This window comes from Labrus mixtus, chromosome 20, assembly GCF_963584025.1.
Source record: "Labrus mixtus chromosome 20, fLabMix1.1, whole genome shotgun sequence".
NCBI classification, from domain to species: Eukaryota; Metazoa; Chordata; class Actinopteri; order Labriformes; family Labridae; genus Labrus; species Labrus mixtus.
In genome coordinates, this window is record NC_083631.1 from 19,251,808 (window position 1) to 19,279,273 (window position 27,466).

General features: G+C 39.9%; 3 protein-coding genes and 1 long non-coding RNA gene across 11 annotated transcripts in view; 2 read left to right on the forward strand and 2 right to left on the reverse strand.

Moving 5' to 3' along the window:
* Positions 1–3,971, forward strand: part of usp7 (ubiquitin specific peptidase 7 (herpes virus-associated)) — an 84,661-nt gene extending 80,690 nt beyond the window's left edge. For all 8 annotated transcript variants that reach the window (XM_061026194.1, XM_061026197.1, XM_061026196.1 and 5 more), the window contains 5 exons: positions 252–351; positions 851–970; positions 1,104–1,175; positions 1,296–1,386; positions 2,260–3,971. In XM_061026194.1, coding sequence (XP_060882177.1) covers positions 252–351; positions 851–970; positions 1,104–1,175; positions 1,296–1,386; positions 2,260–2,366 — 490 coding nt within the window. In that variant the 3' untranslated portion in view covers positions 2,367–3,971. The remainder of the gene's footprint in view (positions 1–251; positions 352–850; positions 971–1,103; positions 1,176–1,295; positions 1,387–2,259) is intronic.
* A 1,328-nt stretch (positions 3,972–5,299) lies between these two features.
* Positions 5,300–6,057, forward strand: LOC132954317 (uncharacterized). Its single transcript, XR_009665739.1, has 2 exons — positions 5,300–5,548; positions 5,826–6,057. It is a non-coding gene; the product is annotated as an uncharacterized LOC132954317 (long non-coding RNA).
* On the reverse strand, positions 5,859–12,919 carry si:ch211-157c3.4 (Lipopolysaccharide-induced tumor necrosis factor-alpha factor homolog-like). The gene is made up of 5 exons (XM_061026851.1): positions 12,813–12,919; positions 7,789–7,838; positions 7,602–7,703; positions 7,279–7,480; positions 5,859–6,990 (listed from the first exon to the last, which is right to left on the reverse strand). Exons 2-5 carry the CDS (start codon positions 7,832–7,834, stop codon positions 6,873–6,875), a joined length of 468 nt encoding a protein of 155 aa, XP_060882834.1. The 5' UTR covers positions 7,835–7,838; positions 12,813–12,919; the 3' UTR covers positions 5,859–6,872.
* Positions 12,920–22,168: 9,249 nt separating this feature from the next.
* slc2a6 (solute carrier family 2 member 6) lies at positions 22,169–27,236 on the reverse strand. Its single transcript, XM_061027041.1, has 8 exons — positions 27,003–27,236; positions 26,278–26,549; positions 25,978–26,074; positions 25,735–25,834; positions 25,346–25,539; positions 24,705–24,880; positions 24,164–24,441; positions 22,169–22,961 (listed from the first exon to the last, which is right to left on the reverse strand). The coding sequence occupies exons 1-8, from the start codon at positions 27,048–27,050 to the stop codon at positions 22,633–22,635; spliced, it is 1,494 nt and encodes a 497-aa protein (XP_060883024.1). The 5' UTR covers positions 27,051–27,236; the 3' UTR covers positions 22,169–22,632.
* Between the last annotated feature and the right edge of the window lie 230 nt (positions 27,237–27,466).

Sequence of the window (27,466 nt, forward strand, 5' to 3'; positions counted from 1 at the left end):
TACCCGACTGTGGTCTTGTTGCGATACAAGCCATTTGGTCCCTCATGCGGTATTCAAATCAAAGACCCGCACTGATTTTTCTCATTTGAGAACACGCTGTCTGGATCAACTGTGGGGTTACATTTTTGTCTTCACTAATTCATGTTATCTGTTGTTTAATGTGATTTTCTGCTCTATAAAAAATGTGACTTTTTCTTTGATGAGCCAGTGTGTGGTATTAATCCCCCGACTCTCTGTCTCTCTCCCTGTAGGCTGTTAGAGATAGTAAGCTATAAAATCATCGGAGTTCACCAGGAGGACGAGCTGCTAGAATGTTTATCTCCGGCTGCCAGCCGCACCTTCAGAATAGAGGTAAGTGTGAGGCAATGTGTGTGTATTTTTTTTTTTTATAATCCTTTCCTGTGTAGTCGCTACTCCACTTAACAGCAGTCCGCTAAGTTTCTCTACACAAGCCGCCACTTTGGCAGCCGTCACTTGCTGTGTCTCACTCCTTCAAAAACATTTGTTCAGACTTTCTTAGTCAGCCAGAAGATTTCACTTCTTGAGTGTCTTGCACTTCAACAGACAGAGACTACCAAAAATAGATCATACTAGAAAAATGTTTACTGCCATAAGCAGAGGTCAAAGACAGTACATTTAATCTGTGTGCATCTCCACTAGAGTCAGCTTCAAAGTTTTACAAATAAAAGAGCAATGTATAAATTAAAAGAGTAGCAGGTAAATAAGTTTCCATTTAATGTAAACGCTGTAAAAGAAGCTTTGAAGTTGGTAACCTTTTCCCAACCATTTCAAAAACTCTTCTAAAGTATCTGTCTTGACAAAACCTCTTCTCTGGCATATTTCCTATCAGGAGATTCCTCTGGACCAGGTGGACTTGGATAAAGACAGTGAAATGCTAATTCCTGTCGCCCACTTCCACAAGGAAGTCTTCGGCACCTTCGGGATCCCCTTCCTGCTCAAGATCAGACAGGTGTGTGTGTGTGCATGCTTTTGATCACGAATGTGTTAAGAGAGAGTTTGCAGTCCAGGTAACATAATTTATTTCCCTGTTACTCACTCTCTGTGTTTGTCTGGTTGTTCCTATCTTTCATCTCCCACCTCAGGGCGAGTCATTTCGGGAGGTGATGAGGAGGATCCAGACCATGTTGGAGATTCAGGAGAAAGAATTTGAGAAGGTACAACACCTTCTGATGGATATGTATCATTTTTTTAGCTTCTGGCTAAAATAACCAATCCGCTTAGTTCTTAAAATGAGACTCTTAACAAATGTGTATTTTATTTGTGTTTCTCCTCAGTTCAAGTTTGCGATTGTGATGATGGGACGGCATCAGTACATAACTGAAGACGAGTACGAGGTCAACCTGAAGGACTTTGAACCACAGCCAGGTATTTATCTACTGCTTCTGCTGCTGCTGTCACACTGCTGCTGTTCGAATAAATGTGTAAACAGCAACAGTGTAACAGCAACATATCTCTTAAAACAAGATAAATTAAGCTGCCATAAGTAAGACACAAATTATATTTAATCTAAAATATTTTCAGTTTTACCATATTTTTGTTTTGTCATTAACCAACTTTTAAAAACGGATACTTTTATTATAACCTAAGACAGCCATAGTGACTTCACTTTTCCTTCTGGAAGATGTGTTTTAAGTCGTAGCAATTCATTTCAACTCATTTATAAACAATAACAGCTGCCCAGAAGGGCTGCATATTGACTCTAAAGTGCTTTGGGGTCAACTCCTGTTGCAAGTAATTCAATGCAGGTATAAATGTGTTGAGAATAAATTCAATAACAATGTAGTAAAGGTCTAAATGGTAAATGGACTTGAGCTTGTAAAGTGCTTTTCTAGTCTTCTGATTACTCCAAAGCACTTTTTACACCTCATGTCACACCTGCGCTTTCACACACTTATTGCAGAGGTTACTATGTGAAGTGACCATCAGAAGTCATGAACCTAATTCATACACATTCATACGCCGTTAACGAGGCAGCGGGAGCAACTTGCTAAAAAAATAGAATTTCATGATTCAGGACCAAAGTGCAGTGGGGTAATAACTAAGTTTGCCCAGCAGAGGGCGCCCACTTCCATAAATTCTCTGTACACTCAACAATCATGTCACACAACCTTAATCTACGTTTTTTTTTAAATATATATATATAAATATATATATATATATATATAAAACGACCGCGTGAGCTTCTTTATTTTTTCTCTTCGTGTACGGAGACTTTTGAACTCGCTGTTTCTCCTCCAGGTAACATGTCCCACCCGCGCCCCTGGCTGGGCTTGGATCATTTCAACAAAGCTCCAAAGAGAGGACGCTACACCTACCTGGAGAAAGCAATCAAGATCCACAACTAAAAAAAAGCTGCCCGCCCTTCCTCTTTGTCCTCCTCATCCTCCTCCTGCCTCCTGCTCCAGCTCCGCCTTCCTCCCTTCCTACTTTAACACCATAACCACAGACTGTAACCAACCGTGTGAGTTTGTGTGTGAGAGACTGCGTGTGTGCGTGCTTGTGTGTGTGTGTTCATCACTTTTAACACCCGCCTGGACACCTCTACAGCTCTACACCGGCACTATGTCTTCGGAAAAATAGATTTTGCTGCAGCTGATGGATTTCCCCTCAACCACAAAATAAACTGCACCAACCACCTCCTGACTGTTGATTTTTTTTTTTTTTTATCGTCTCCCTCTTAGTTTGAGGCTTCTTTTCCTTTTCTTTTTTTGTTGCCGATCTGGAAGTGGGAGACAAGAAATTGGATTTTAACACAAAAATAAGCATAGGGGGAAGATGAAGCGGGACACCGTATAAATATAAGTGTATATATATATATACATAAATATATATATATATGAACTTCTAGACTTAGTTTTTTTCCTTCTCCCCTACCCACTCACTAGCTTTTTCCCTTCAGGTTTTTTGGGGGAATGTTTTTAATTAATGATTTTTTGCAGAGGCACCATGCTGCTGAGTGGAGAATGAGAAGGAAGGATGTTTGTGAGGACTGACAGAAAAGAGAGGGAGGGCTGATGGTCATTCATTTTTTTGCAAAAAGACGGCTGCAAACTGGGTGACCATCTTTGAGTTGGCCTGATGTGGTTCTTAAAAATATTTTCTGCCATCCTTTTTAGTGCAACAAGAAAAAGTTTTTCCAAGTTTACACACAATTCTTTCTTAGTTTGGTTGGAGGAATATGTTTGTTTTTTTTTCTCTTTCTGCAGATCTTGTATAATAAAATAAAATCCACTGCATCTGTTTAAAAATAAATGGGGGGGAAAAAAAGGAGGAAATTTGTCTGTATTTCATCTTGCACGTAGGCACTTAATGTCAGAGGTTTCTCAGGACTGGCAAATGTACAGTTTGGTTGTGTTTTTGAGTTGCTCTGTAACTTCGAAGGAACACACACATGCATGGACATGACCCCCCCTTGACTTACGCTTCCATCTTTCTTTATTTGCTTCTCTTTTTTTTCAGGGGGTTTAATGTCTTTCTCAGTCATTCCTCCTCTGACCACAATCATTAATGAGCTTTGACATCTCCTCTCTTGATTGAAACTGTCGCCTCCGGGTGGTTTTGGGGCAGTAACTGTGCTGTGCTTGGTAGGGAGCTGCTGACACTTCGAGCCTGCAGGTTTGAGGATCGTTTAGAGACAAAAACCAGCATTGTAATGAAACACTTAAAGCCCTATGAATTTATTATTTTTTGTTTATTTTTTTAAAAGCACAGATGGAATGCTCCCCCCAATAGCGCATAGCTGGCTCTGTAAAAACAACATTTAAGAATTGTATATTTAAAAATATGAACGTGTAAAATTTAAGAGAAACACACGCCTTTGTTGTTGGGTACAGAAGGAGCCAGGTGTTCATATTTCTTGTGTGTAGGGTTTTCTCTTTTTCTTTGCGTTCCTGATGTACCATTGACGATTTTTTTCTGTTACATTTGGAATTTCTTCTTTTTTTTTTTTTTTCTTTAAAAACTAACTGCATTGGTTTTGTCTTGTTAAAAAGTGCAGTACAAAGATGACCTGCAGAATCACACCTAATTTGATCTTTTCCAGTTTAAAATCCTCAGTGTAGCAGCAGTGTACGACAACTATTCCTGTATATTGCCTTTTGCTGGAAAATGTATGTTGAATAAAATTTTCTATAAAACCTAAAGCACTGCTGCTTGTCCATACTAGTGTTCGACCTCAACAACTTGAAGGGAAAGTTGGACTTTTCAAGATGTACTATTGTCTGGTGGTGGATAGTAGAATGAGAGGATTCATGCTGAACTCTTGTCGGTTCGTTTGCAATTTAAAATAAAAGCCGGCATGCAAGTACAATAGCTTTAAAATTGCAATTTGAAGCCGGGGGAAACAGCTAGCCTTGCTCTTTCCAAAGGTTTCAGAAGCTACCTTCCATGACCTTAAAATCTCCCCAATTATTCTGCAATGTCTAATTTGGCTTATCCTTACAAGAGTAAATTAAAATGTGTCTCTGGTTGTTGATGAGCCAAACCTCAGCCAAGAAAACCACCTAGATAGTTCCCTGTAGCATCCTCCGGTGTTGGAAAATGAAGCCAATGCGGATGTGCAAAATCCTGCAGTTCGTCCAGTGTCCGCTTGAGGCTGGCTGCGGAGGTACCCGATGTCACATACACACCAAGACAAAACAGCCGGCCTATACAGCAGCAATCAAAAATGTTTACAGCCTGGTACAAAGAACAAAATAGGTCTGATTAGCTCAGGTCTCCTCTGGAACTCACTGTACAAGGAGTGATTTTTGATAACTCATCTATTTTGATTTCATGCTGGATAAGCATTATTCACAAAAAGGCGTGGAACTGACCAGGCGGGCACGATGTAACGGGTTTTATCAAGAGGCTTCAAGCCCGTCTCAGCTCTTAGCCCGTCGTTAGCTTGACTGAGAGCATTTCAAGCATTACCACTACCGTTGACGGGACTCCAAAGCCCCCTGCAGCCCAACGGTGACGTCACTCAGGTGTCGTCCATTAATATTTACAGTCTGTGGTTCTAACCTGTATGTAGCTAATTGGCTGTTGGGGGCAGCTAGCTTCTAAATGACAGACAAACATGAAAAAGAATATTACCTTTAACTTTTAGCCACAAAGCAATTAAGTGTTTCCAAGACTGTTGGACTCTTGGGTCAGGAACTTTACCTTTTAGTTTACGTCACATGCTACTGGCATGGGGGAGAAAAATGATCCCTGTTACCTTGAGTTATCCTTGAGTTTATTTTAAGAATCTTCCCAGGAGGCTAAGACCTGCTCCCGTTCAATGAAGTTTTTTTTAATTTGAATTGTAGAGCCATGCAGCATGCTTCAGGACGGAACATGTCTTCTGAAGAAGTCAGAGACACTTTAGGTGAAGAGTGCTCATGCTGCCTTGTTACTCGAGGTGAACATGTGATTCATCAAACATCAGAAGACTACACACAGCTGGCTTAGGAAAGACTATCCTAAATGCTAACATGCAGACAGTAGCAGTAATGCTCACTAGAATAATTTACTGTATGAAATAATCTGTATTTTAGGCTGTAGTGTTCTTTTGGGTTGATCTTGTGTCCGTGTTTGGAAAGGCTTATTAGTGCGTGTGCGCTGCAGTATGCAGCTGTGGGCAATGTTACATACCTTAACCACCTCCAGGGACCGTGCAGGTCTTCATTTTCTTTCACTGTTGTTTTGGGGGTCGCAGCCTGAAAAGTTTGGGAACCCCTGGCGGTGGCTACTGTAAAGTGTGAGTCCATGATCTAAGACGTCTAAGGGGATGAATGGGTTCAGAACATGAATAGGCTAACTCCTCTGTGGTGGAGGGCGAGGCAGAAGACAAAAAGAGAAACAACACAACCGTCTGTCATATATCATCTAGTGTACTTTTATTAAGGAAATAATGATATAAAATAGATAATAATAGCACATAACAGAAGTCCAAACATACTAGGTTTCATTTTGTGGAAAATGTGCAGACGAGTCACATCCCGCATAACAATTTTCCTGCTTTCTTGAAATCTTTCATGCGCTAGAACAACGAAGCAATCAGACAAAAAGAAATATATTATATTTCTTAGTAGATGTTAGTTCAACACAGGAGATGGTCACCGAGAGGTTGACTGCCGCTGCCACTGAACACATCCCATCATAGTGTAGTCTTGCTTTAATATTGCATTGTTCTTTGCATTGTTATGCATCAAAGTGACATCTTTCTTCAGAGGTAAAGATCGAGCTAAAGATAATTATATCTACATCCTCCTGCTGCTGTGCTTTATATAAACTTTTCTTTGAATTTGCTGCTCACTCACATCACCCGTCATCCCATAATGTTAGAATAAAAGAGTTAAATGAGGTGTAAACATATAAATATAACACAAAAGGAGTCACACTGGATTTAAATATTCTCTACGTTTAATTTTTGACTAACAAAAAGGTCTCTGGTTTTATCCATTGCGTTGGCTTCTTTTTTTATTAGGACTGTTTTATACCATAAAATAGGAGACTGGTCTGTTTTATTTCAAATCCACAATCCCTTTAAAAATAGAATATTTGTTGAAGTGTATGTACAAGCCTTCATTTTAATAACATTATGTATGCATATGTTTCTGGGAAGAATAACAAGTTTTTCTCTGCTGAGACAAAAAAAAAACTGCTTACAAAAAGTGCAAAAAGGGCGTGCTCGATTTAACTTGTCAGAACTTTTGACAGTGCAATCACTCCCAGTCTGTTTGCAGATAATATGATGTATGATATCAGATAGGCTTATGCCACTGCACACCCATAGAAATAAACATGAACATCCCTAACACAGGCAGAGGTAGCGGGATGTTATTTCATATTTCTATGGGTCCATTTCTGCCCCTCATGCTCGTCATTTATTTACAGCATTTCCTCTTCTCCACATGCAGCACTCTGTTGCAGCGGGGGCACGTGTGGTACGCGTCCTTGAACCTCTTCATGAAGAAGGGAATCAGGCAGCAGCACAGGACTAACCTACAACACACATATACAATGCACTGTTAGCGTCATGTAGCAGTGCAGAAGACATGTTTTTTTTGTTTTTTTTTCACCTTTTAGACACTGAGGCAAAGTTAGCTTCCACTGCTGTCTGCATGAGTTGGTCTATTCTTCATAATGCACACATGTTTTTCACTATAATTTGTAGGTAATGTATACGGAAAGCGCATTGCATTCACCAAATAAAATAACGCATATTATCTCATAATTACGAGATCAGGAAGATGGGCAAACTATGACAAGCATCCTGAAGCGCACACTCACCCGCAGCAGATGAAGAGTAAGCACATGAGCCAGGCGTACGTCCCTGCTTTGTAGGTGACATTGGTCATGACCTGTTGCTGGCAGGACGTGCAGGACGTCATTCCTGGAGAATCCCCGAGTGCTGCATCGTAGCTCACGAACCGTCTTTTGCCATCGCCAGTTTCCAGACCTGAACCAAGACCTCCGCCTCCACTGGTGAAGACTGGTCGAGTCAGAGAGATGAAGGGATGGAGGGAGGGGTCAGTAAAGTGTTTATAAGAAAATAAACTTCAGTTTTTGACTGGTGTCTTTAGGAGAGTGTTACTTCGGGTGCGTGTGTTTACCTGGCTGGGCATTAGCCGCGTTGGTCCCGTGGTTCTGAAAATCGAAGGGGCTGTGGACCTTGTAAACCGTCACTCCATCCCCTTGACTTTGACCTTGACCTTCTACTTGACCGAAGACAAGATTGAGTCAGTGAGGCAGTCCAACAACAATGATTGCAACAATGTGCTCGCTTGTGTTTACGTTTACCTGGTATGATGTAGGGAGGGAGTTGCTTTTTTCCATCTGCACTCATTGTGCTGCAGAGAGAGAGAGAACACACAAAGATATGTTAACTAAGAAAATACACTAAGCCCTGATGAAAATACCTTTCAATACATTTCCCACACCTTGTCCCTGCTTGAAACTACTTCAATATATTTTTCTGCCACCAGATGGCGCCAAAGCCAGAATGGCAGCTCTTAAAACCGTCAGGCTGTGCTACTTGTGACTGTTGTCGCTTCCTGAGTAAAATTTAGCTCAAAGTGAAGTGAATCAGTTGTTGGTACAGAGAATATTGACTACATTGTGTAGCTGTTTTTTTGTCAGTAGCCCTGAGGGGAAACGCCTGGGCGGGACTCAGTCTGAGGTGTGATGATTGACATGTTTCAGGGTGTGGTCGCTAAATGAAAGGTTAGTTTGCATTTTAGTGTCTTTGGCAATTCACGCCGAAAATCTCGAAAGCTGACTGAGATACTGCAGGGATTTGTTTACATATAACGATTTATCAGAAATGTCACTATGCCTTCTTTCTAATGGACATCTTCTACTAGACATTTAAACAAGTCATTCACATAAAACGACTCGCGAAACAGCATTGTGTTCACAACTGTTTCCCTACTAAACAACTTTCTGTATCAACTAAAGTAGTGGTGTGGCTGATATTTATTTGAAATGTAAACATAGTGCTTGCTTCTTTGCTTGTTGAAAATCTGTATCTGTGGTTGCGTTTGGATTTCACTCGCACACTGGCACATTGATTATCAATATATTTTACATGTAGGTGACAAAAAAAAAACATGCTGCTGCCTTATTATATAGAAAATATTTGTTTCAAATAAAACATCACAAGACTGCAATTCAAGCAACACACAGCCATCAGACAGTGCGATGGGTGGTGGAGGGATCAAGTCATGTTAAACACTAGTTGACGTGTTAGAAGGCTAAATCAAAGTCTCTCATAGCCCTGACAGCTATAGATCTACATTGATTACTTCAAGTACATTTCTCTGCAGCTGAGATGAGGAGCATCTCTCAGAGTGCGACATGGCCTCGTTAAAACATCATGAGCATTCTCCTGATGTGACACATATCTGATCTACAAATAAGGTAACACCGTCTAGTTTTGACATGATATTAAGTGCCCATTTCAAACAATGTGTTTAAATGTATGTATGTATTGCTTGTAGAGCTAATACTCAAGCACAGCTTTGTTTATTTGGCTGTTCTTGAAAGGAAATATACAGTTATATTAAGCAATGTGTTAATGTGAGTAACTCTACAATGATGCATAGTATAGTGTTCACATATCCACAGGTTAGTAGCTTCAATCCGAACCATTACTTTTCCATATGCCAGTCTAGTTAAGTGTTTTACTGCACATGCTGGTAGTATGTCTGGTTTTAAGTCTGTTTCAAAAAAATAAAAAAGTAACGTGATCAGTTTCATATGTCCGTCCCATACAGGAAAAAAAAACAGCCTAAAATATGCATATGACTCTAAGTCATCTGTTTTTGTCTCTTCTTCCTCCTTGGAGAACTATTTCCATAAAAACAAACCCTTAAATACACTGTGGCAAAACTGCATCACTCTGTTAACCTCTCAAACACACATAAACAGACTTAAGTCACATTTGGGGACCGTAGTTTTACTTCACTGGGGACCTCTCTAAAACACCTTTTACACATGCACACAAATACAGGCCTTAAGTCACATTTGAGGACCATAGGTTATATATTATATTTAGGGGGCATGGACTGTATGAAGAAAGGAGAGCGGAATAATCGCCTCAAGTGAAGCCAAAAGAACTAGAGCTCCCCCTGCTGACTGCACGCGGTTGTAAACCCCGCCTCCTTCAGGTTAACAGAGGGTTCACAGCACCGCGCCGTGTGCAACAGGTAGCGGAGGAGGAGCAGACACAGTGAGAGGCAACGTAAAAGTTATTGAACTTCCATAATGCGAGTCCTTCAAAGCAACATGAGAATCTGTTCTGCTGTGGACTGTGTCAGCCTGAGCGGTCTCTCCACATTTTATTAGAAACGATGTGTGCTTTTGGTTGTGGAAGCACCAAGATGTCAATACCGCAGCTATTCCAGCTGTTTCGTGCCGCACAGACTTCGGGTCCAAATTGCGCAACTCTTCAGCGTCCATAACAGGGGTATTTTGGCTTCATTTTTGAACAGCGAGAGGTGACAGCACCGTGTTGTCCATTCTTTATAAGGTCTCTGGTAGGGGACCTCCTATCTCCCTTTAATACACACACACACAAGACACACAGACTCAAGTTAGATTTGGGGACCATAGTTTCACTCGTCCAGTACCTCCTGACTCCCTTACACACACACACACACACACACACACACACACACACAGATTTTCCTCAAACTAATAATGACATGTACTGAAAGGTAGCTACAGCTAGCAATGAAACCTGGGAGACATGACAGACTGCTTTGTCGTCTTGTCACAGTACATCCCACACACCCAGGCATGCACACACACACACACACACACATATACGCCCATATGTTTGTGCAGGAATGCCACTGACCTGCATGCTTTCCTCAGTGATACAGACTGCCTTTCACAAAATTATCTGAAAATCTGTCTTGTGAGCAAAATGAGAGGGACAAAGTATCCTGACATAGTATTATGTATCTGACCGGTTTCATTTAAAGTATGCTCTAAAATAAGCAAAAACCTAGACTGCAAAATCTTTCCAGAACATCCTAAAGGGTTATTTTGTGAATATAATTGTATTCTCAATGGTGTCTCTATGTTTTCCCATCGATTGAACCCACAAGCTGCATTGGCTTTTGTGTCTGAAAATGGAAATATAATTTTCCAGTAGCTTTTGTTAAGTCAGATAAGGAAACAGTTTGGTCTATAAAGTTGTTTCCAGCAACCTCAGAGTTTGTTTGTTTGTAAAAAAAAAAAAAAAAACTGACATGTCTGCACACAAGGCTTAAGGCTGCTGATGGACGCAGCCGGTGGGTGCAGCTTTTGAAAAGTTCATCTGCTACATTACAATGATGCTTTAAAAATACACAGGGAAAAGTTTGAAGCTGCTGAGAAAACAATACTTCCTTTATCAGTGAGAGCCACGCAACATGACCTCAGCTCGTACAGCATCTGAAATCCCTCAAGTTGGAAGTGGATGACAGGAAGAGAATTGGGTGTGACTGATCAAGAAAAACTGGCCCATGATGAGCCAGTTTCTCCCTCCTAACCATTCTTCAAAATGACAAGTTGACACAAGCCTTCTAGCCTTTTAGGTGATAACACGGTGTCTTCATTTACATTTATATCAGCTGTTAATCAATTGTGGTCAAAATGACCATTCATCGACAAATTGACCTGTGGAGTTCAGTGAAATGAACTGAATTGTCCTCTAAAGTTAACACCCCGAGACACTATTGGTTCATGGGTGTGGTTTTACTGGTTGTGGCATCTGTGCTTGTCAAACCAGACTCTCTCTTTCTCTGTGTGAGGGAGATGAGTATTATTGGTCTTTCTCCATGATGTATTTCAATGACCAGCTTGTAAAAACAAGGTTTATTTTAAAGGGAAAAATAACAAGTTAATCGAATATAGCTTCCTGAGAGTCTGAACCCAATACTGCCTCAAAACATTTCCTGCATTTTGTGAACTTGTATTTATTCTCACAGCCTGCTATATACTGTCAAAAACTCAAACATTAATTTAAAAGTTAATATAATAAATCAGTTTAGAAGTTGTTTTTTTAATTCATGTTGTCCTTTGATTTAATATGTAAAACCATAAAACTATGACAATACAAAACTATTTTTAGGACAAAGAGAAAAAAACAGAGAAATGTTTGAATCTAGTTTTAAACTTTAATAATAATTACTCAAATAAAAAATAAATAAAGGAACACATTTTAAATGCCGCACCTTATCCATTTAGTAGGATTGTGCTTTCTGTCTTGATTGTAATTCTTGGGTGTGTTCTGTTTTACATTAAACAATTAAAACCATGCACTATAATAATAGGGCTGTGCACTTCTACTTATAAAAGCATTTCCATTATATCTGTTCCTTTACATTTCTAGAAAATAAAACAGCATAATATAAGAAGTTCATCACACTGCCCTATTTTATCTCCCTGAAATTAAAAATGTCCTCTCTTTAATTTCTCAAGACATGATAACTTGTATATTTCCAAACTTCACCAATCAGCACGATAAAGACATTATTGTGTCTTAACGCCCTTTCTAAAAAGATACAATCATGAGTCATTGGTGTAATGTTAAAAGTGGTCTGAGTATTCTTACTGCTATACTACTTTACGAAGCAACTTCTTAGTAAATAAAAAACCAAGACCCAAACTTCAAATCAGTGACTCTTATTTAAGAAAGTGAAAACTGGAGGAAAATATAAAAACCTGAACTATGTCACAAGAAAAGCTACAGATCCATAGACTACTATATTGTTACTCAAGAACCATCTAAAATCGTTTGTTTTCAATGCTTTTGCAAAAATCCGATGTCTATACATACAAGTACTGGGAGCTCTGTATACCTACTGAACAAAACCTGGACTATTATCACAACTGGATTCACCCAGCTGGGCTACACCCATCACGGTTCCATTTGATTTAAAAGGAAGGAGAGACAAATCACAACAAGTGTTACCAGGAATAAGCATGACAATAAACCTAAAGTTCAATCCCTGCAATATGAAATTGTACGTTTTCCTGTTAAATGTCAAAGGTTTAGGTTACAACAGATTCTATGTTTGAGGTTTTCTTTTCTCAACAAACTACTGAAAGTTTTCCGGGTGAGCATTTAACATGTTGTTGAATGGTCTCTCAGTTCATCCTGTTTCAACTTTACAGTGATTTGGCCCACATTTTCGAAGTACGTTTTCTGTCATAAAGCTGGTATTTCATAAGCTACTGACAGTAACGTCTGTTACATTTTCAGTTTAACATCCTGTTAACAGTTTAAGACGTTGTCTATCAAAACTCAACAGATGTTCAGATGAATTTCTTACCTCGGTTGTGTGTTGCAGTCACTATGTAGTGATGTGTGTGTAACCTGCTGCTGAAGTAGAGTCCAGATAACTGAGACATCCACCTGTTTCACCTGTACCTGTACAAGGTTCCCTCTAGCCCCGCCCAAAGCCAGCCGTCATCCACAAAGACGTGAATATCCACAGCAGGAATGAGTCACTCAGCAGTTTAGGTGTAGCTGTACTGGTCTTTTTTAACTTGTTCTTTGTTCTTGGCACTCTTACATGTGAAAAACCAGTTCCACTGCTGCTGCTTTGTGTTTCTAAGACAGTATCGCAGGCAATCAGAGTTTTTGTGTTGGAATGTGACCAGAAAGCTACTTTTGAGTGACATACGTTTACACACGTAATCACACACTTACTGTGAGTATGGACCAATATGACCATTTTCAGATATCAATTGTATTTGGATGAATAATTTTAAGCTCTGAATAGCTACTCTCACTAAACATAAGATAAGATAATCTTTTATTTATCCCACAACGGGGAAATTTACAGTGTTACAGCAGCAAAGAGCAAAGATTGCAGACAAAAAGTGAACACAGTACAATTTAAATAAAAAATAAAAATTAAGAATGTACAAAAAAATAGATTTACAAAATAAAAAATAGATCAGCTATTTGACAAAAGTGTAGTCTGTAATACACAGACATGCACAGTGCACATGAAGTGTAACATGTTATTGCACAAAGTGGTTTGATAAACATAATATAACATTAGTATAACATTATTATTGCACAATGTCAGAGTGAATTGTCCAGTTGTGTGTGTGTTTTGTGATCTACTGGGAGCAGGCTTGGTTAAACAGTCAGACAGACCTCATAAAATATCAGGATGCATTATGGTATTTAAAAAGAAAACGCTAATCCATCTGCTGAACTATATGACAGAGGGTTGGCAGAATGTAGCACAAACAACAGAAACACACTGAAACAAATGCGCTTGTAAGTCGATTTTCTTATCTCACATACGTCTGTCTACAAAAGGGATTTGGTGCAGGTAGGTGAACACTTGATAACCCCAGTGATGTGCTGGCTTTCACTGTCCGTCTCTCAGTGTTGTCAATATTTGGGAGCTTGCATTGAAAGAGCTTTGGTCTATTGAAGGTGCCAATGCTTTTTGGGTTGTCATTAAAGGTAAGGATGTAAGGAGGTATATAATGGGCAAAACAGTGAAAAGATTTGCCATGTTTATTTATAAGGGGACCCAGTGGCAGCATTTATAGGGAGAACAAAAGAGGTGCTAAAACTGATCCCTGGGGGACACCACGTAAGGAAGGACAACGAGGAAATGGTATAACGCAAACTTACATTAAAACTTCTGTTTTCCAGATATGACTTTAACAAACGAAGGGGCTTGCCCCGGGATCACAGCCCAGTCTTAAGACAGTAATAAGCAAGTTATGATCAAACGTGTCGAATGCAGAGCTGAAGTCTAAAACAATTCAAATAGATCAGTCCCTGTTGTTTGCTGCTAAAAAAAAAAAACCCAATAAGAACTCTATATGATCCGTCTCAGTACTGGGGTTTTCCCTAAAACCAGACTGTAGTGTTTCAAATAATTTAATCTAGTTGAAGTATGGTTCTATTTGTTGATAAACAACTTTTTACAGGATTTTAGATAAAATCAGATGCTTGGAGATAAGTCTAAAATTAGACCAGATGTCAGGACCGAGGCTGGGTGTTTTAAGAAGAAGCTGAACCACTGTTTGAAATAGGATGTTAGAAATCCTGTGGAAAGGCAATTAGTACATACTTTGTCACTATGTGGCTAGCTTTTATGAATGGAGCCCGGGTTTGTTGATTGATTCACAAGGCTCAGGTTTCCATTAGTCTGTCAGCCTTACTCCTTTTATTTGCTGATGCTTGTTGTTGATCACCCTAGCACCAGGGCACATCAGACCCCACCTGGCCTTTACAGATGATATAAAGGACCGAAAAAAGAGAGAAAACCAGTGGGGGGGTGGAGGGTTCCAGAATGAAAGGTTTGATGAGTATTTATAAGAAGAACGCAAACAGTCACTCTGTCTTTACCTATTTATTTTCTTGCCAGCCCCCCAAGTAAAATTTCCACATTAGTTTGGGGTGAGCCAATGTCGAAATGATGCAGGAAATATTCAGCACAATAGTACCGAGGGAGCTGGGGAGGGTGATGACATTTGTATCCTGTGTTTGCCAGTATGTCTCTTCTCTATCATTGGTACCGTGAATATATTGAACTACACTTACCATTGACATAAAGGCAAAAATTGGGGCCATGAGGAAACTAAAGATTGGAAGAGTGATTTAGTTAGGTAACCTGTCTTTGAATTAGGAATGGAATCTAATAGTTGTTGGACAGGATCTAGCAGAGGGCTTCTGGCAGAGTGTTCAGGAATTTTGGACCACTGTGAAATGACAAGAATGAACCTTGTGGGTATGAACTAAATTATCACAAGAAGTCATTGTGGGTCAGAAAAGACACTCGTGTGTGCTTTTCAGCAGCAACATAAAGGCAATTCAATCCAGATAGGAATTTGGGAGTGGCACTTCAATGGGGTGCTAGAAGACTGATGATGCTGTGTTCTTGTCAAGGCGTTTAGTGAATGAAAGGCAAGATAAGGAGTATTAGATTTATGCAATTATCATTGATGGTCTGTATTTTGTATACTAGTGGAAAAGCGTAAAATTGATAGTTGAGCAACAACCGTTTGGAGGGAAAACTTCAATTAAGAATCAATTAAACTTAGGTATGCCTGGTGCTTGCAATGTGGAGTTTTCTTGTGAAGCAGGGAGAAGAAAGAACCTGGTAGTCAAGAGCCCCAGCTAAATCATCTGCTATGATTGCTGGAAATGAACAGGTATGGGAATGGGAAACCCAGCTGCCAGGTGAGCGAGCTAAAGCCAACACCAAAGGCACCAAAGGGCCCAGGAAGTTGTGTCAGAAGCTGGGCATCCCAGGGCACAATGCCCCAACTCAAACACGTGGGTGGGTTTGCTGGAGATAGGACCATGGGAGATTGGGGCAAATCAATGCCGAATACTTAAGCTTTCTTGAAACTGTGCAATTGCTTGGAATATGTTGAATATGTTGCAGATGTGCTGGCATACTGTTGGCAGATGCCTTACCATGAGGGAGGTGTTGCTGGTGTTGGAGGTTGGGGACAGGTAGATCTGGCATCCTGGCGTCATTTACTCCCTGCTTAGGTTGGCTAATGTGAGGCCAACATGAGTGATAGAACCAGAGGGAAGGGTGGTGGAGGGTGCTCAGTCTGAAGTGTTGAATGTGGATGAAAGTTGGTTGCTGAAGACCCTTTTCCCCTATGATGCTCTCAGGTTTCTTTTTGTTGCATCGACATCTGCTATGTTGAAACTGAAGATATGCTGGACTGTTACTTTGACAGAGGGCCTGACATTGCAAACCAATCTCCTCTTCTAAAATGTTCCTCCAACCCAAAAGAGGAACATCAGTATCAAAAGGTGTGTGTGAAAGTGGGGTGTTGCCTCTGCTAGTCGTGTCATCTGGGTGAGGTGGAGGTGTGTGCATGTGCACGAGCGTGAGTCTGTGTGTGAGTGCCTGTGTGTTTCAGTCTGTCTGTGCGAGTGTGTGTTTGAAGGGCCTGATAGACAACATTCCAGGGAATTGACCAATCCCTATAGAGTTTTACATTCCTTAAAAGGCTGAGGTGTGTGTCTGCTGTGATGTTTTTTTTGACTGGAACATTTTTAAGTGATTACAGCGCAGAGGTTGTTCCCTTTTCCCTTTAGAAGTATTGACACGATTTTAATGCAGATACTAATGAAAATGTTGAGGATTTGTAGTTCATATACAACAGTATACAAGCTTTATCTATGACACTTTTAGAACCACAGCGGAAGGGCAAATACCATAAATTACTTAAAATTCAGTAACGTTGGTGTTGAACGTGTAGTGTTTATAGCAAAATGCTGATTTGAAACACCTGTCAAGAAAGATATAAGAAAAAAAGAAGACTTAAGGACTTAATCTTAATTTCAGCGTCAAGCAGATATTATGCTTAAAGGCTTTATATGCAATTTTCTGATCCAGCAGATGTCGCCCTTGAGCACCAGCATGAAACCAAAACAACTCGCGGTGCATTGTTGTGTTAGCATGCTAATGCTAGCGATCTTTATTATGCTCGTATCTTCACACTGCATGTAAATGTACCCGAAATGAGCGTGATCTAGAAACGCAGTTAAGCAGTGAGTACAGTATGTTATTCTTCTTTTCTCTAGTCACTCAATTAAACAACTTTTATACGCGAGGGGAGGAGTCAGCCGCTGTCCCGGCGATGTAAACAAATAGAAGATAGGACTCTGAAAACTCTGAAAACATCACAGACAGTGGGACTCGGGTGTTACACCCATTGTAGACAGTCATGACTCACAGAGTTATTTTCAGAGGATATACTTGATTTCTATTATATTTAAGTGTGAAAAATCGAATATAAAGCCTTTAAGGCCTTAAAGCTACTTTCCTCTTTAAAAGAGGGTTAAAATATTTAGTATTGATGCAAAGACATGAGGAGTCTGATGGGTTATAAACAAAATGCGAAATCTGTTATTTGTCTTTTACAAAGTCCTAAAAGAACCTGTAGTTATTGTAACTTGTTGATGTGAATATGTAAATAGGGAGACATTATCTAGACTAAAGCACCTCTAAGAACAAGTGACTAAAGAATCATCTGAACTTGGCAAGATTAACCAATAGAAGAAAATATGGTGAAATGAAACACTTTTTTTTATGTTTCTCACTTAAATCACTAACGGACATATCCGCCAACACCCCAGTTTTTTTTTCAGTTTTCTCCTCTAAGGTCATCTACTGAGACCCTCCCATTCCGTCATTTCTCTGGGGGAAACTCCTGTAATCATCACGGCCCTACAACCTAATTCTAAATAACCCATTAACATGAATCCATACATTGTGTATGTTTGTCTGAAGATGCCAAAGTTGCCAGATCCTGTATGAATGACGATACACATGGCCAATCAACAGCAACATAATATTTCAACCCCCTTTCTCTGCGGCCTGGCAACCCACAACATGATTCAAGGAGTTTGTGCACGGCTGCGGTCTGCAGCGAGACAAAAGCGGGTTGAAGCAATCCGAAAATGTGTCAGGACAGGATAGCTGACATTACGTTTTTGTTTCTCGTTTCCATTGGACATGCAGAAGTGGGCTACTGTTTTAGTATTATAGAAGTAAAGTAAAAGAACATTTGCGGATTATTCATATAGAATTAAAAAAAATGCTTAGGATTGCCACAAATCTGAATCACTGAGGCAGAGACTCTATAACGGACCAACAGAAAAAAAACATTTCCACCTGTGCTACAACTATAACATGCACCCAGATATGGTGGATAAAAACATTTAAATGTATTGTGACGCCCCCTATTAAGTCAAAATTGGAATAATGCAGTGTTAAAAAGAAAATATTCTCTCTTTCATTTTTGCATGGGTGCCATTAGTGGAGAAGGATGGCACCTGTGAAATGTGAAAATGTATGTGGGAAGTGAAAGTAAGATATTTATAATTTATGTCAAATAAAACCTAAACCTTCTTGTTTAATCTCTAAACACTATGATTTTAAAAAGTTTATCTTTAAACTGCAGACAGGTAATGAGGAAAGAGGAAGTGATGGTGAGAGGGAGGAGAAAGAAGGAGGAGGGTACAATCAGAAATATAAAAATAGCCTCTGACTCAACGGGTATATAAGCAGTGTCTCAATGAGACTGACGTCTTCACCGTCTGCATCTCTTCCTAACTCTTTACTATCTCACTTGTTTCTGTTTGTTTGATTTTCATCTGATTGGCCCTTTCTCTACACAGCTTGTTCTGTTTTGTTTAAACACAAACTGTTATCTGCAAAAGCAACTTCATTAATATTTCTCTTTTTTTTCTAATGTGAATCAATTCCAAAAAATGAAACCGTCATCTAAATATTTATTTTTATCTTTGTGATCTAGATGATTTAACAAATTATACCACACTACCAAGGATTTTTTAAATATTGTTAATGTTTTCTTTATAGAAAAAGTTTATATCTCTTTATATTTGATGTTAGCGTAATTGAACCAGCCTTGCTCACATACAGTAAAGACACCTGAAGAGACGACTGCCTGCCATAGCAACATGTATGTTTTAACAGAAGGTGTGTTTGTTAATGACTGTCACCTTTAGGTATTTCATTGAGTAATGCTTCAAGGAATGTGTTCTGTCTAACGAGCTGATTAACAGTTTCCTGATGGTAAAGACAAGTTCAGAAGGAAGCAAAAGCCATTATGTAATGTTTAATAAATTGCTTCTTTAATTGGTCTCGGCCTAAATTCATAATGTTATCTCAACCTGACATTGAGCCAACCAAGAAACATTCAAACAGGGGGAGATAAGAAAGCTCTTCGCCTGTCGTTAGGTTGACTGAAAGTTAGGGTGAGACAGCATGACGACAGCCCCCTACAGTTACAGATGGATGACATTACTCAGGCTTCGTCCATTAATAATTACATTGATGGTATACATGTGACTTTTGGAGCCAGCCTCAATCGGACAGTCAAAGAATTGCACTTTTTAGCATTTCTGCAATGGCGTCATTTTTGAACCCCAGTGGTTACCACTTGACAAAACACCCTCCACAGGTTTTTGTTTTTTTTCTTTAAGAAGTTAGCAAGCCTAATACTCACAGCCAGGTGAGCATTGAAGCTAGGCTGATGCTATGTTAGGTTAAGTTAAAGCCACATTGTCTTTTAATTATTTCACATGTTTGTGGTTTAAGCATCACATCAGGTCATTAAGTTAATTCAGTTACAGCTGAAAATGACTGCAGGTTTTCCTCATCACAAAAAAGTAGGCCTATCTGCTAGTTATCTACCCAAAGTGGTTGTTGATGTGTGCGAGGTGTTTGCATTGGCTAGATTTATTAGAATAAATTTGTGGCTGAAAAAATAATTCTATGAAACTATAAACCAATTAACTTTATATCGGTATAATAAATTATTTTCCACAGATAGTTTCAAAATGGATACAAGATTTCTCCAGACATTTGACAAGAGAAGAAGCTGGTGAAACAGAGGAAAAGGCTAATTACTACTCTACACTCCCATCTTAAAACCACTGATCACAGATCCTTAGCAGACCAGTCATTTCAAAGTACGTGTGTTAGTTTCTTAAAGCCTTATCTTTAAGTAACTTCAATACAGCCTATAGTTGAAAAATAGCGTCTAAGTGAAGTAGGCGTTCTTTGTAAGATCACTTGGGCTTCACATTTAACTATAACTGCACCTGCGCTGTATCAAACCTTCTACATTATCTTGTTTGCTGCAAATGAACACACTGCATCAGTAAGGAGTGTCTAAAGAGATCAAAACCTGACACTCACACTCACATACCGAAACTGGCATCGTGCCATGCCTTCTTTGATAAACTCGCCATGTCAATCAAGCATGGAACAGACAACACAGATTTGCATAACATTGTCGAGGAGTTCCTGATTATCTTTGCCTCATAGGCCAATCCCTACAGGCTCACTGAAGAAGGCTTATAACTACAGTACATACAGGTGGTTGCTAAATAACATTAACACCTGATGTTGTCGGAGAGGTGTGAAAATGTTGACTATGTATTTATATATCATTCACTTGTATGGCCTCTTTTTACTCTATGCTTGATGTTCTCCACTTGTATGTAGGCAAGAAATGATTTATTTAGATTTAAGTCTATTGGACAAGTTTGTACTTTTTATAAAAAAATAAGCAGTTTGTGATTCAGTACGTAACAGCTGCAATTTATGATGAGTACTGTGAGGATTGGGTGGCACTGATGCTCTTCACCGTGTGAGTCAGAGTCGAACCTAAAACACTGTGTGCTCTCTGTGGCATGTGACCTGTCCTGTTTTTATAGACCCAGAGTAGACGGTCGATCACTAATCCTCACTTATTTGTTAAAAATACTGTTACTTGCATTTACATATTGATTCATTCAGTTGATGTTTCGTTCTCAAAGAGTGTAAAACATGAACACAGAATGATATGGAGTCGACAGGCAGGTATGGAGCACAGTGAAGGAAAATTAGTTTAAAATCAATCAGGAGAGAACAAAATTGAAATTGAGGGAGAGTGGGACGACATCACATCACAGGCTGTAAACACAGAATGAAGATAAACAGAAGGGATAAACGGGACATTGGTTAAATGAATAAAGCAACAGAGAGCTGAAGAGTTAAAAAGATGAAAGGAGGAGGAATTTAAAAAGACTAAGAGCAGGAAGGGATACATATAAAGGCTAAAACATTTAAAGAAGAGAACGATAAAAAGGTTAAGAGCAGTAGAATTAATAAAAGGAAGAGATAGATCTTTAAAGGAGAAATCACATAAAAGCAAGTCTATAAAAGTGTGTTTTAAGAAGTGATTTAAAAGATGCCACTGACTCTGCCCGCCTTATCTCCTCAGGCAGGTTGTTCCAAAGTCGAGGGGCTCTGATCGCAAAGGCTCGGTCTCCTTTAGATAGGATAAGTGATTCTGTTTCCTGTTTTATTCATGTAACCATGCATCATATACTGACTAAAAGAGAACTATTCCGACAAATTAATTATTGGACATGAACCAGCATTAGGTTTGGCAAAACTTTTTTTGAGAAGTATTTGAACTTTTCCAAGCTTTGAATATTTGGCTTCACTCCCAGTTGGCTGTTCCTCTGTCCATCTTAATATACAGTCTGTATAGACTTTTATTTAGCCTATTTAACCCATGAATACAACATAAAGATAAGTCAAGTCAAGTCAAGTCAACTTTATTTATATAGCACATTTATAACAGCCGAGGTGAACCAAAGTGCTGTACAGTAAATTAGGCAAAATACATTTCATCCAAAACATCATAAAGACACATAAAAGCAAAAATTTAAAGTAAATTAAAACACAAAACAATAGTAAAATTTCTAGTAGACACTGCTGCTGGGATAAAACACTCAACTAGAGGTAAAAGCCAAGGAAAATAAATGGGTTTTTAAAAGTGACTTAAACTGTTCAGTTGTGGCAGCAGATCTTATTTTAAATGGTAATCTGTTCCAAAGTGTCGGAGCTGCAACACAAAAGGCTCGATCGCCCCTAGTTTTGAGCCTTGTTTTGAGCACGTCCAGGAGCAGCTGGACGATAATTATAACCTTGAAAAATTGGTTATTTAAGCTAACACAGGGGTGGGGGGAGGTTGGGGGGGTTGCTTCATAGACTTTTATACAATTTCTTTTCCAGGCACACATCTGCCACCAACCTTTGTCTTCGACCCTCCAGTTGAGAACCATTGCTCTAAACAATGTGGCAGACATAGTGGCTGGCAAGGCTGATTTTAGTGAAGTATTTATTGAGAAAATATTCTTCTTCTGACCAGTCCAAGTAACTACATAGAAAACAACAAAGTACTTGATGTTGCCAGATCCGTGGTTGCATGGCAGTTACATACATTCCATCCACATCAGTAGTTAAATTGACCAAAAATATGTTTGAAGTTAACGATATCATACGTCACCCAACCTGCAATCAGAAGGGAATAAATGTGGTAGAAATACAGTTAAAAGAACATATTGATTAAATACAGATGGTGCATTTTAGGAACAATTATAACTGCTGATATTACAGGCTCTACATACAGTTTACTATCTTCTGTAGAGATATAAACGATGCACACTCTGAAGACACACAATGTCTTTCCTTAGACCCTCTTATTGATATATAATTAAAAAATCACTGCTTTAGAGATGCATAATGTGAAAAGTTGCTTTTTTAAAATCAATGGAATTTTTGGCCTTCAGCTTGTCTGTGCATTAGAATTACTCCTGTTGATGGTGAACGATCGTCCCGTCCTGAAATAGTTCTCGATTTCCTCCAGCGAGCGGCCTCGAGTCTCTGGTATGCACACGGCGTTGAACAGCAGACAGAGCACACACACCACCATGAAAAGCAGGTAGGGCACATACAGGCCGTACTTGTCCTCCAGGTGTGTGAATACATGGGTGATCATAAAGGCCGTCAACCAGCTCACAGTGACACACAGGCCTGAGGCCACGCCCCGGGCTGCGAGCGGCAACACCTCTGACATCAGCAACCACGTGATTGGGCCCCATCCCATGGCGTATCCTAGGAGACAACCAACAATGATGTGATGACAAAGCAGCTGATGCTACAGTACGACAAAAGGCAACAAAAGTCCTGGATAGCGCTTTGTTTGGGCAAGGTCACAACGTCCTGTGATTTGGAAGTCTTCCTAATTAAATAAGGCGTGTAATCATGTAATAAACAACCGACCCAATCAACGTTTCATAGGGACAATTATTAGCAGACTGACGAGTAACCGATGACAGTCAATAGAGCTTTGAGAGCTCAGTTTGACAAAATGACCCGAGGCCATAACAGGTCTTGACTTGTGGAGACAAAACAAAAGATAATTCACAGCAAACAGAACGTGATTTGTTAAATACATATTTACAGGCCTGACAGGTTATCAAATAGACAGTTTGCTTTTAATGGCCTCTGAGCAAGGCTTTTTTTTTTTTTGCCTACCTGAAAAGGCTCCGGAGGCAAACTCGCGTTTAACAATTAAGCAATTAACCCCCCTAGAAGGTGTGCTGTTCCACTGGGTATCAGCGTGGCTATGATTCTGTCTAAGTCATGAGTCAGATCTGTGCTGATATTACGTACAACAGCACAGCTCTCAGTGCTGATTTTATACAACAGATCTAAAAGTGACAAAAACAGTAAAAAGAAAACATTAGATAACGTTATGATGCAAACATCGACAGTTGCTTTGGCTGCCTGTGTGGGATTAAAAGAGTACCAACTTCTTAAACTTGACAAACAGCACTTGCTGCAATGTGAATGAATATGCCTTATGGATGAAAATGAGCTATTGCGCTAATTCTGGCATAATTACACTGATGCGATTGCTGATGTTTTATGATTCATGTGCACTGTCCTTATTCAATAACTTTAATAAACAAACAAATAAGTTGATGTAATGTTTGATGAATGGTGTTCAGAACACCTGAGGCTGAGTGAAACACAAAGAGTAAAGTCCCAGTGCTGTAATACTTTATGTCAGCGCTCATGGGATACCTCTTGTCCAATCAGATTACTTTGTCAGAACAAGCTGTTGTATAATTGGCACAAAACAGAGACTAGGTGGACAGCTTATTGGCAATGTCATGAATTCAGTGTTGAGATATTTCAGTCTGGGTCGATGTGGTTGACTGAACGTCACACATTGCTACAGGCCAAAAACCAAAATGTGCGATAAGGTAAAGCATGGACATAAAACAGACTGAATTTCTCCCAACACTCACCAAATATAAACACCATTGTGCAGATGAGAGGCAGGAGGCCTGCTACGGGGTTTCCAACAACACTATGGGAGCTGAAGTCAGAAATAGCAGTGATGTTAGGAGGGGCGGGGCCTGGCGGGCAACCTGGGTTGTGGTAGATCATGGTCAGGGTCAGGGTGGACAGGAACATCAGCATGCTGGACGTGTACAGCAGGGCTTTTCGGCCGGCCTTTTCCATCAAACTGGCTGCCACGACAACAGACAAGAGGCGGACTGCACCCACGATGGCAGCATCATACCTGACAGACAAAGAACAGGGATTACTGTGGAAGTGGATGATCCTGGAACTGAAGATAAAAACTTATTTGTAATCTTTTTATAATTAGGATCAAATATTTCTGTTTCTTTATTGCAATCATTGACAAATAATAACAATAATAATAATAATAGACAATTCTTAATATGCACATAGCTTGACAGGATCATTAATTAAACTTCTATAAACAGCAACATTTAAAAAAGAAAACATGAAACTTAAAGATGAATAGAACAGGGGTCTAACTTTGGCTCCAGGGCGGCTTTGCTATGGGAAAAGATGGACTCCAGGTAGACCAGAATGGGAGTGATGCCTGTCATCTGCTGCAGGAAACGCATCACCACTGAGATCAAGATTGGTCGGTAATAGAGGGGTGCGGCCAGATCGGACCATGTGACTTTCCCCTGTGATTTGATGCTGTGCTGCAGGGAGAGACACGCATGATAAAAAAAAAAAAAAGACGACATGTGCTTAATCTCTTTGATTTGGAAAAAGTACATCATTGTCCCAAACATAAATACTACTAAAGTAATTTATTGGTGTGATCTTCCACCTATCCTTAAACACATATCAGTGTGTTAGTTATTAGTCTCAGATTGTATAAACACACGGCAGACATAGTGAGGTATAGCCTCTGGATGTGAGGTGCACGTGTGAACAACCAGATCAGACTTTTAACACATGCAAAGTATAAATGCTCAATGAAAAATAACTGTATCTAGTTACATGTAAGTACTAATGATGCACACTTGGATTATTGAGGCACCTTGATAGGTTTAGATAAGAGAACTGAGCATACAGAAAAAGAGGAGTAAAATCGGTAATTCAATAATTCAGAGAAAATTAACAAAATGGTAAATCGATGCTCGATGAATGTGTTCTCTTACCTGTATGTCTCTGAACTCGGCGTGTGTGTCGTAGTGTTCTCCCCTCAGCCAGCGGAGGGCCCTCTCAGCCTGCTCCTCCCTGCCTAGAGAGAGGAGCCTCCGGGGGGAATAGGGCATGAACACCAACAGCACGACCATCAACAGAACCGGCAGCTCCCCTGCCACGGCCATCCAGTGCCACGGTACCTTCAGACCTGCACATCATATGTGATAAATAGATAATAGGAGATAGTCGGGCCGTAATGCAGTTACTTTGTTATCTGGTCCAATAAGGCTTCTATGAATGGTGCATATTTTCAGAAATGGTTATCTGCTCTGGATAGGAGTTTAAGCTAAATGTCTTTGAACGGTGAAGTCATTTGTATTAAGCAGCATTTATTTGTTCTTACTCAGGGAATAGAGCACCAAAGCTCCAATCACAGCGGTAATCTGAGGGCAGGAGCCCAGAGCTCCTCTCACTGTTTTGTGGGAGATTTCTGAGATGTAAACCTGCAAAACATGCAAAACAAATGAAGGTAATACATGTTCAAACATCCAACAATCATGATGAAAAGGGGTTAATATGGACCAAAAAAAAAAAAGAGGAAGCTTGCTTGTATTATAAATAAGTTTCTGTAACCACGGTGACCTACAGGAATGGATGCCGCCGTCATTCCCCCAGCAACGCCCGTGAGGAAACGCCCCAGATGGAGCATCCACAAGTCCACAGCCCCTCCCATCAGCATGTATCTAAACGCATGTACAGATGTACATTCAGCACTCAGTCATCATGGCCGATGTGTGGATGTAACAGCGTTTATCGAGAAACAGACCGTTGAGTGTTACAACGATGTTTTAATGGACAATGAAGTGATTTGGGGGAAAAAAAAAACAGAACTTGAGTTTATGTATCTTGGTACATTCCCCGAGTATAAAACAAAAGGTTTACAAACCCAATAGTCGATGGTATCGCTGACATCATGATGCTCAGCTTCCGTCCAATCAAGTCGTTGAGCAGCATGGCCCCCAACCCCCCTGCGGCTGCACCAAGTGAGTAGATGGAGCCGAACCAGGCGGCCTGCTCCGTGTCCATCCTGAGCCGAGGGTCCGCATCAGGGCTCTTCAGCTTCGGCAGGACCGGGGACGAGAAGACCAAAGAGTAACCGAAAGTGAAGTTCCCCAAGACGGCTGCGAAGACGGCCAGGAACAGTTTGGAGTTGTTGATCTGTTGTGGAAAGACGTGCACAAGTTCAAACTCAGAGGTCATGTGTGTAGGTGCTTAAGATTGGGACAATAGGTTCTATAGATAATTCATGCCACTCTTACATAAGCCAGCGCACCAATTTGGCAAGCCTGGTCTGAACACGCCCCTTCTTTTCTATTCTTTGATGTCAACCGTGAGTTTTCCTCTTCTCACCTCTCAAAGGGCAGATTGCAAAAAGTCCCTAACTTTCTATGAAGTCGCAAATATAACAAAGCCCGAGAGATTTCAGGGTTTATAAAAGTCTATCTTAATTTTTTTTTTTATTTGCCTTGCACTTTTCTGAAATCATCATTTAGATAAAACTACAGACCAGTAGGAAATGTCATCAAATAATCACCTGTAACCCAGCTATAATTCTTAGCGGCTTTGGACAACTGTTGAGATATTAAGATCAGTCAAAAAACATTTTCCAACCTTGGGTTTAGATGGTGTTCCGGTCAGCAGTGGGGTTTCTTCATCCATGTCAGCAGCAGCAGGACAGCACAGCACGCAGGAGCCTTTTTAAATCTTTGTTCTCCTCATGAAAAGATTTCACTAAAAAAAAGAATAACACTGCTATCAAAGTCAGTCTTTCTTCATAAATCTCCTTATAATGTTGCTTCTTCCTCAGGCCAGGATGACAAATGGAAACACACATGTGATTGTGGAATTAAAAACAGCTTGTTCAGGTGATTAGCCTGAACTTCCTCTGCGCAGAGTGGTGTTTCTATACTGACACACTGGAACTAACAGAGGTCAAAATGAAACTGAGACTAAAGCTTTTTTTTTTGCAACCACCTCTCAAAAGTGCAACGTTTTAAAAATGTTTAAAGTCACAGTGTTGCAACCCGGTCATGAGGGATTTCCTGGATTGGGCTGGTCCTAAAGAAAGCAGAAGA

Excerpts from the sequence above, each read along its gene's own strand:
- si:ch211-157c3.4 (XM_061026851.1), bottom strand. The coding sequence starts at position 7,834 with ATGAGTGCAGATGGAAAAAAGCAACTCCCTCCCTACATCATACCAG. Across the intron at positions 7,481-7,601 it reads CGCGGCTAATGCCCAGCCAG|TCTTCACCAGTGGAGGCGGA; the intron begins GTAAACACACGC and ends TGACTCGACCAG. Across the intron at positions 6,991-7,278 it reads TTACTCTTCATCTGCTGCGG|GTTAGTCCTGTGCTGCTGCC; the intron begins GTGAGTGTGCGC and ends TGTGTGTTGTAG.
- slc2a6 (XM_061027041.1), bottom strand. The coding sequence starts at position 27,050 with ATGGATGAAGAAACCCCACTGCTGACCGGAACACCATCTAAACCCAAG. Across the intron at positions 24,442-24,704 it reads AAAGCCGCCCTGGAGCCAAA|GTATGATGCTGCCATCGTGG; the intron begins GTTAGACCCCTG and ends TTTGTCTGTCAG. Across the intron at positions 22,962-24,163 it reads CACAATGGTGTTTATATTTG|GATACGCCATGGGATGGGGC; the intron begins GTGAGTGTTGGG and ends GTTGTCTCCTAG.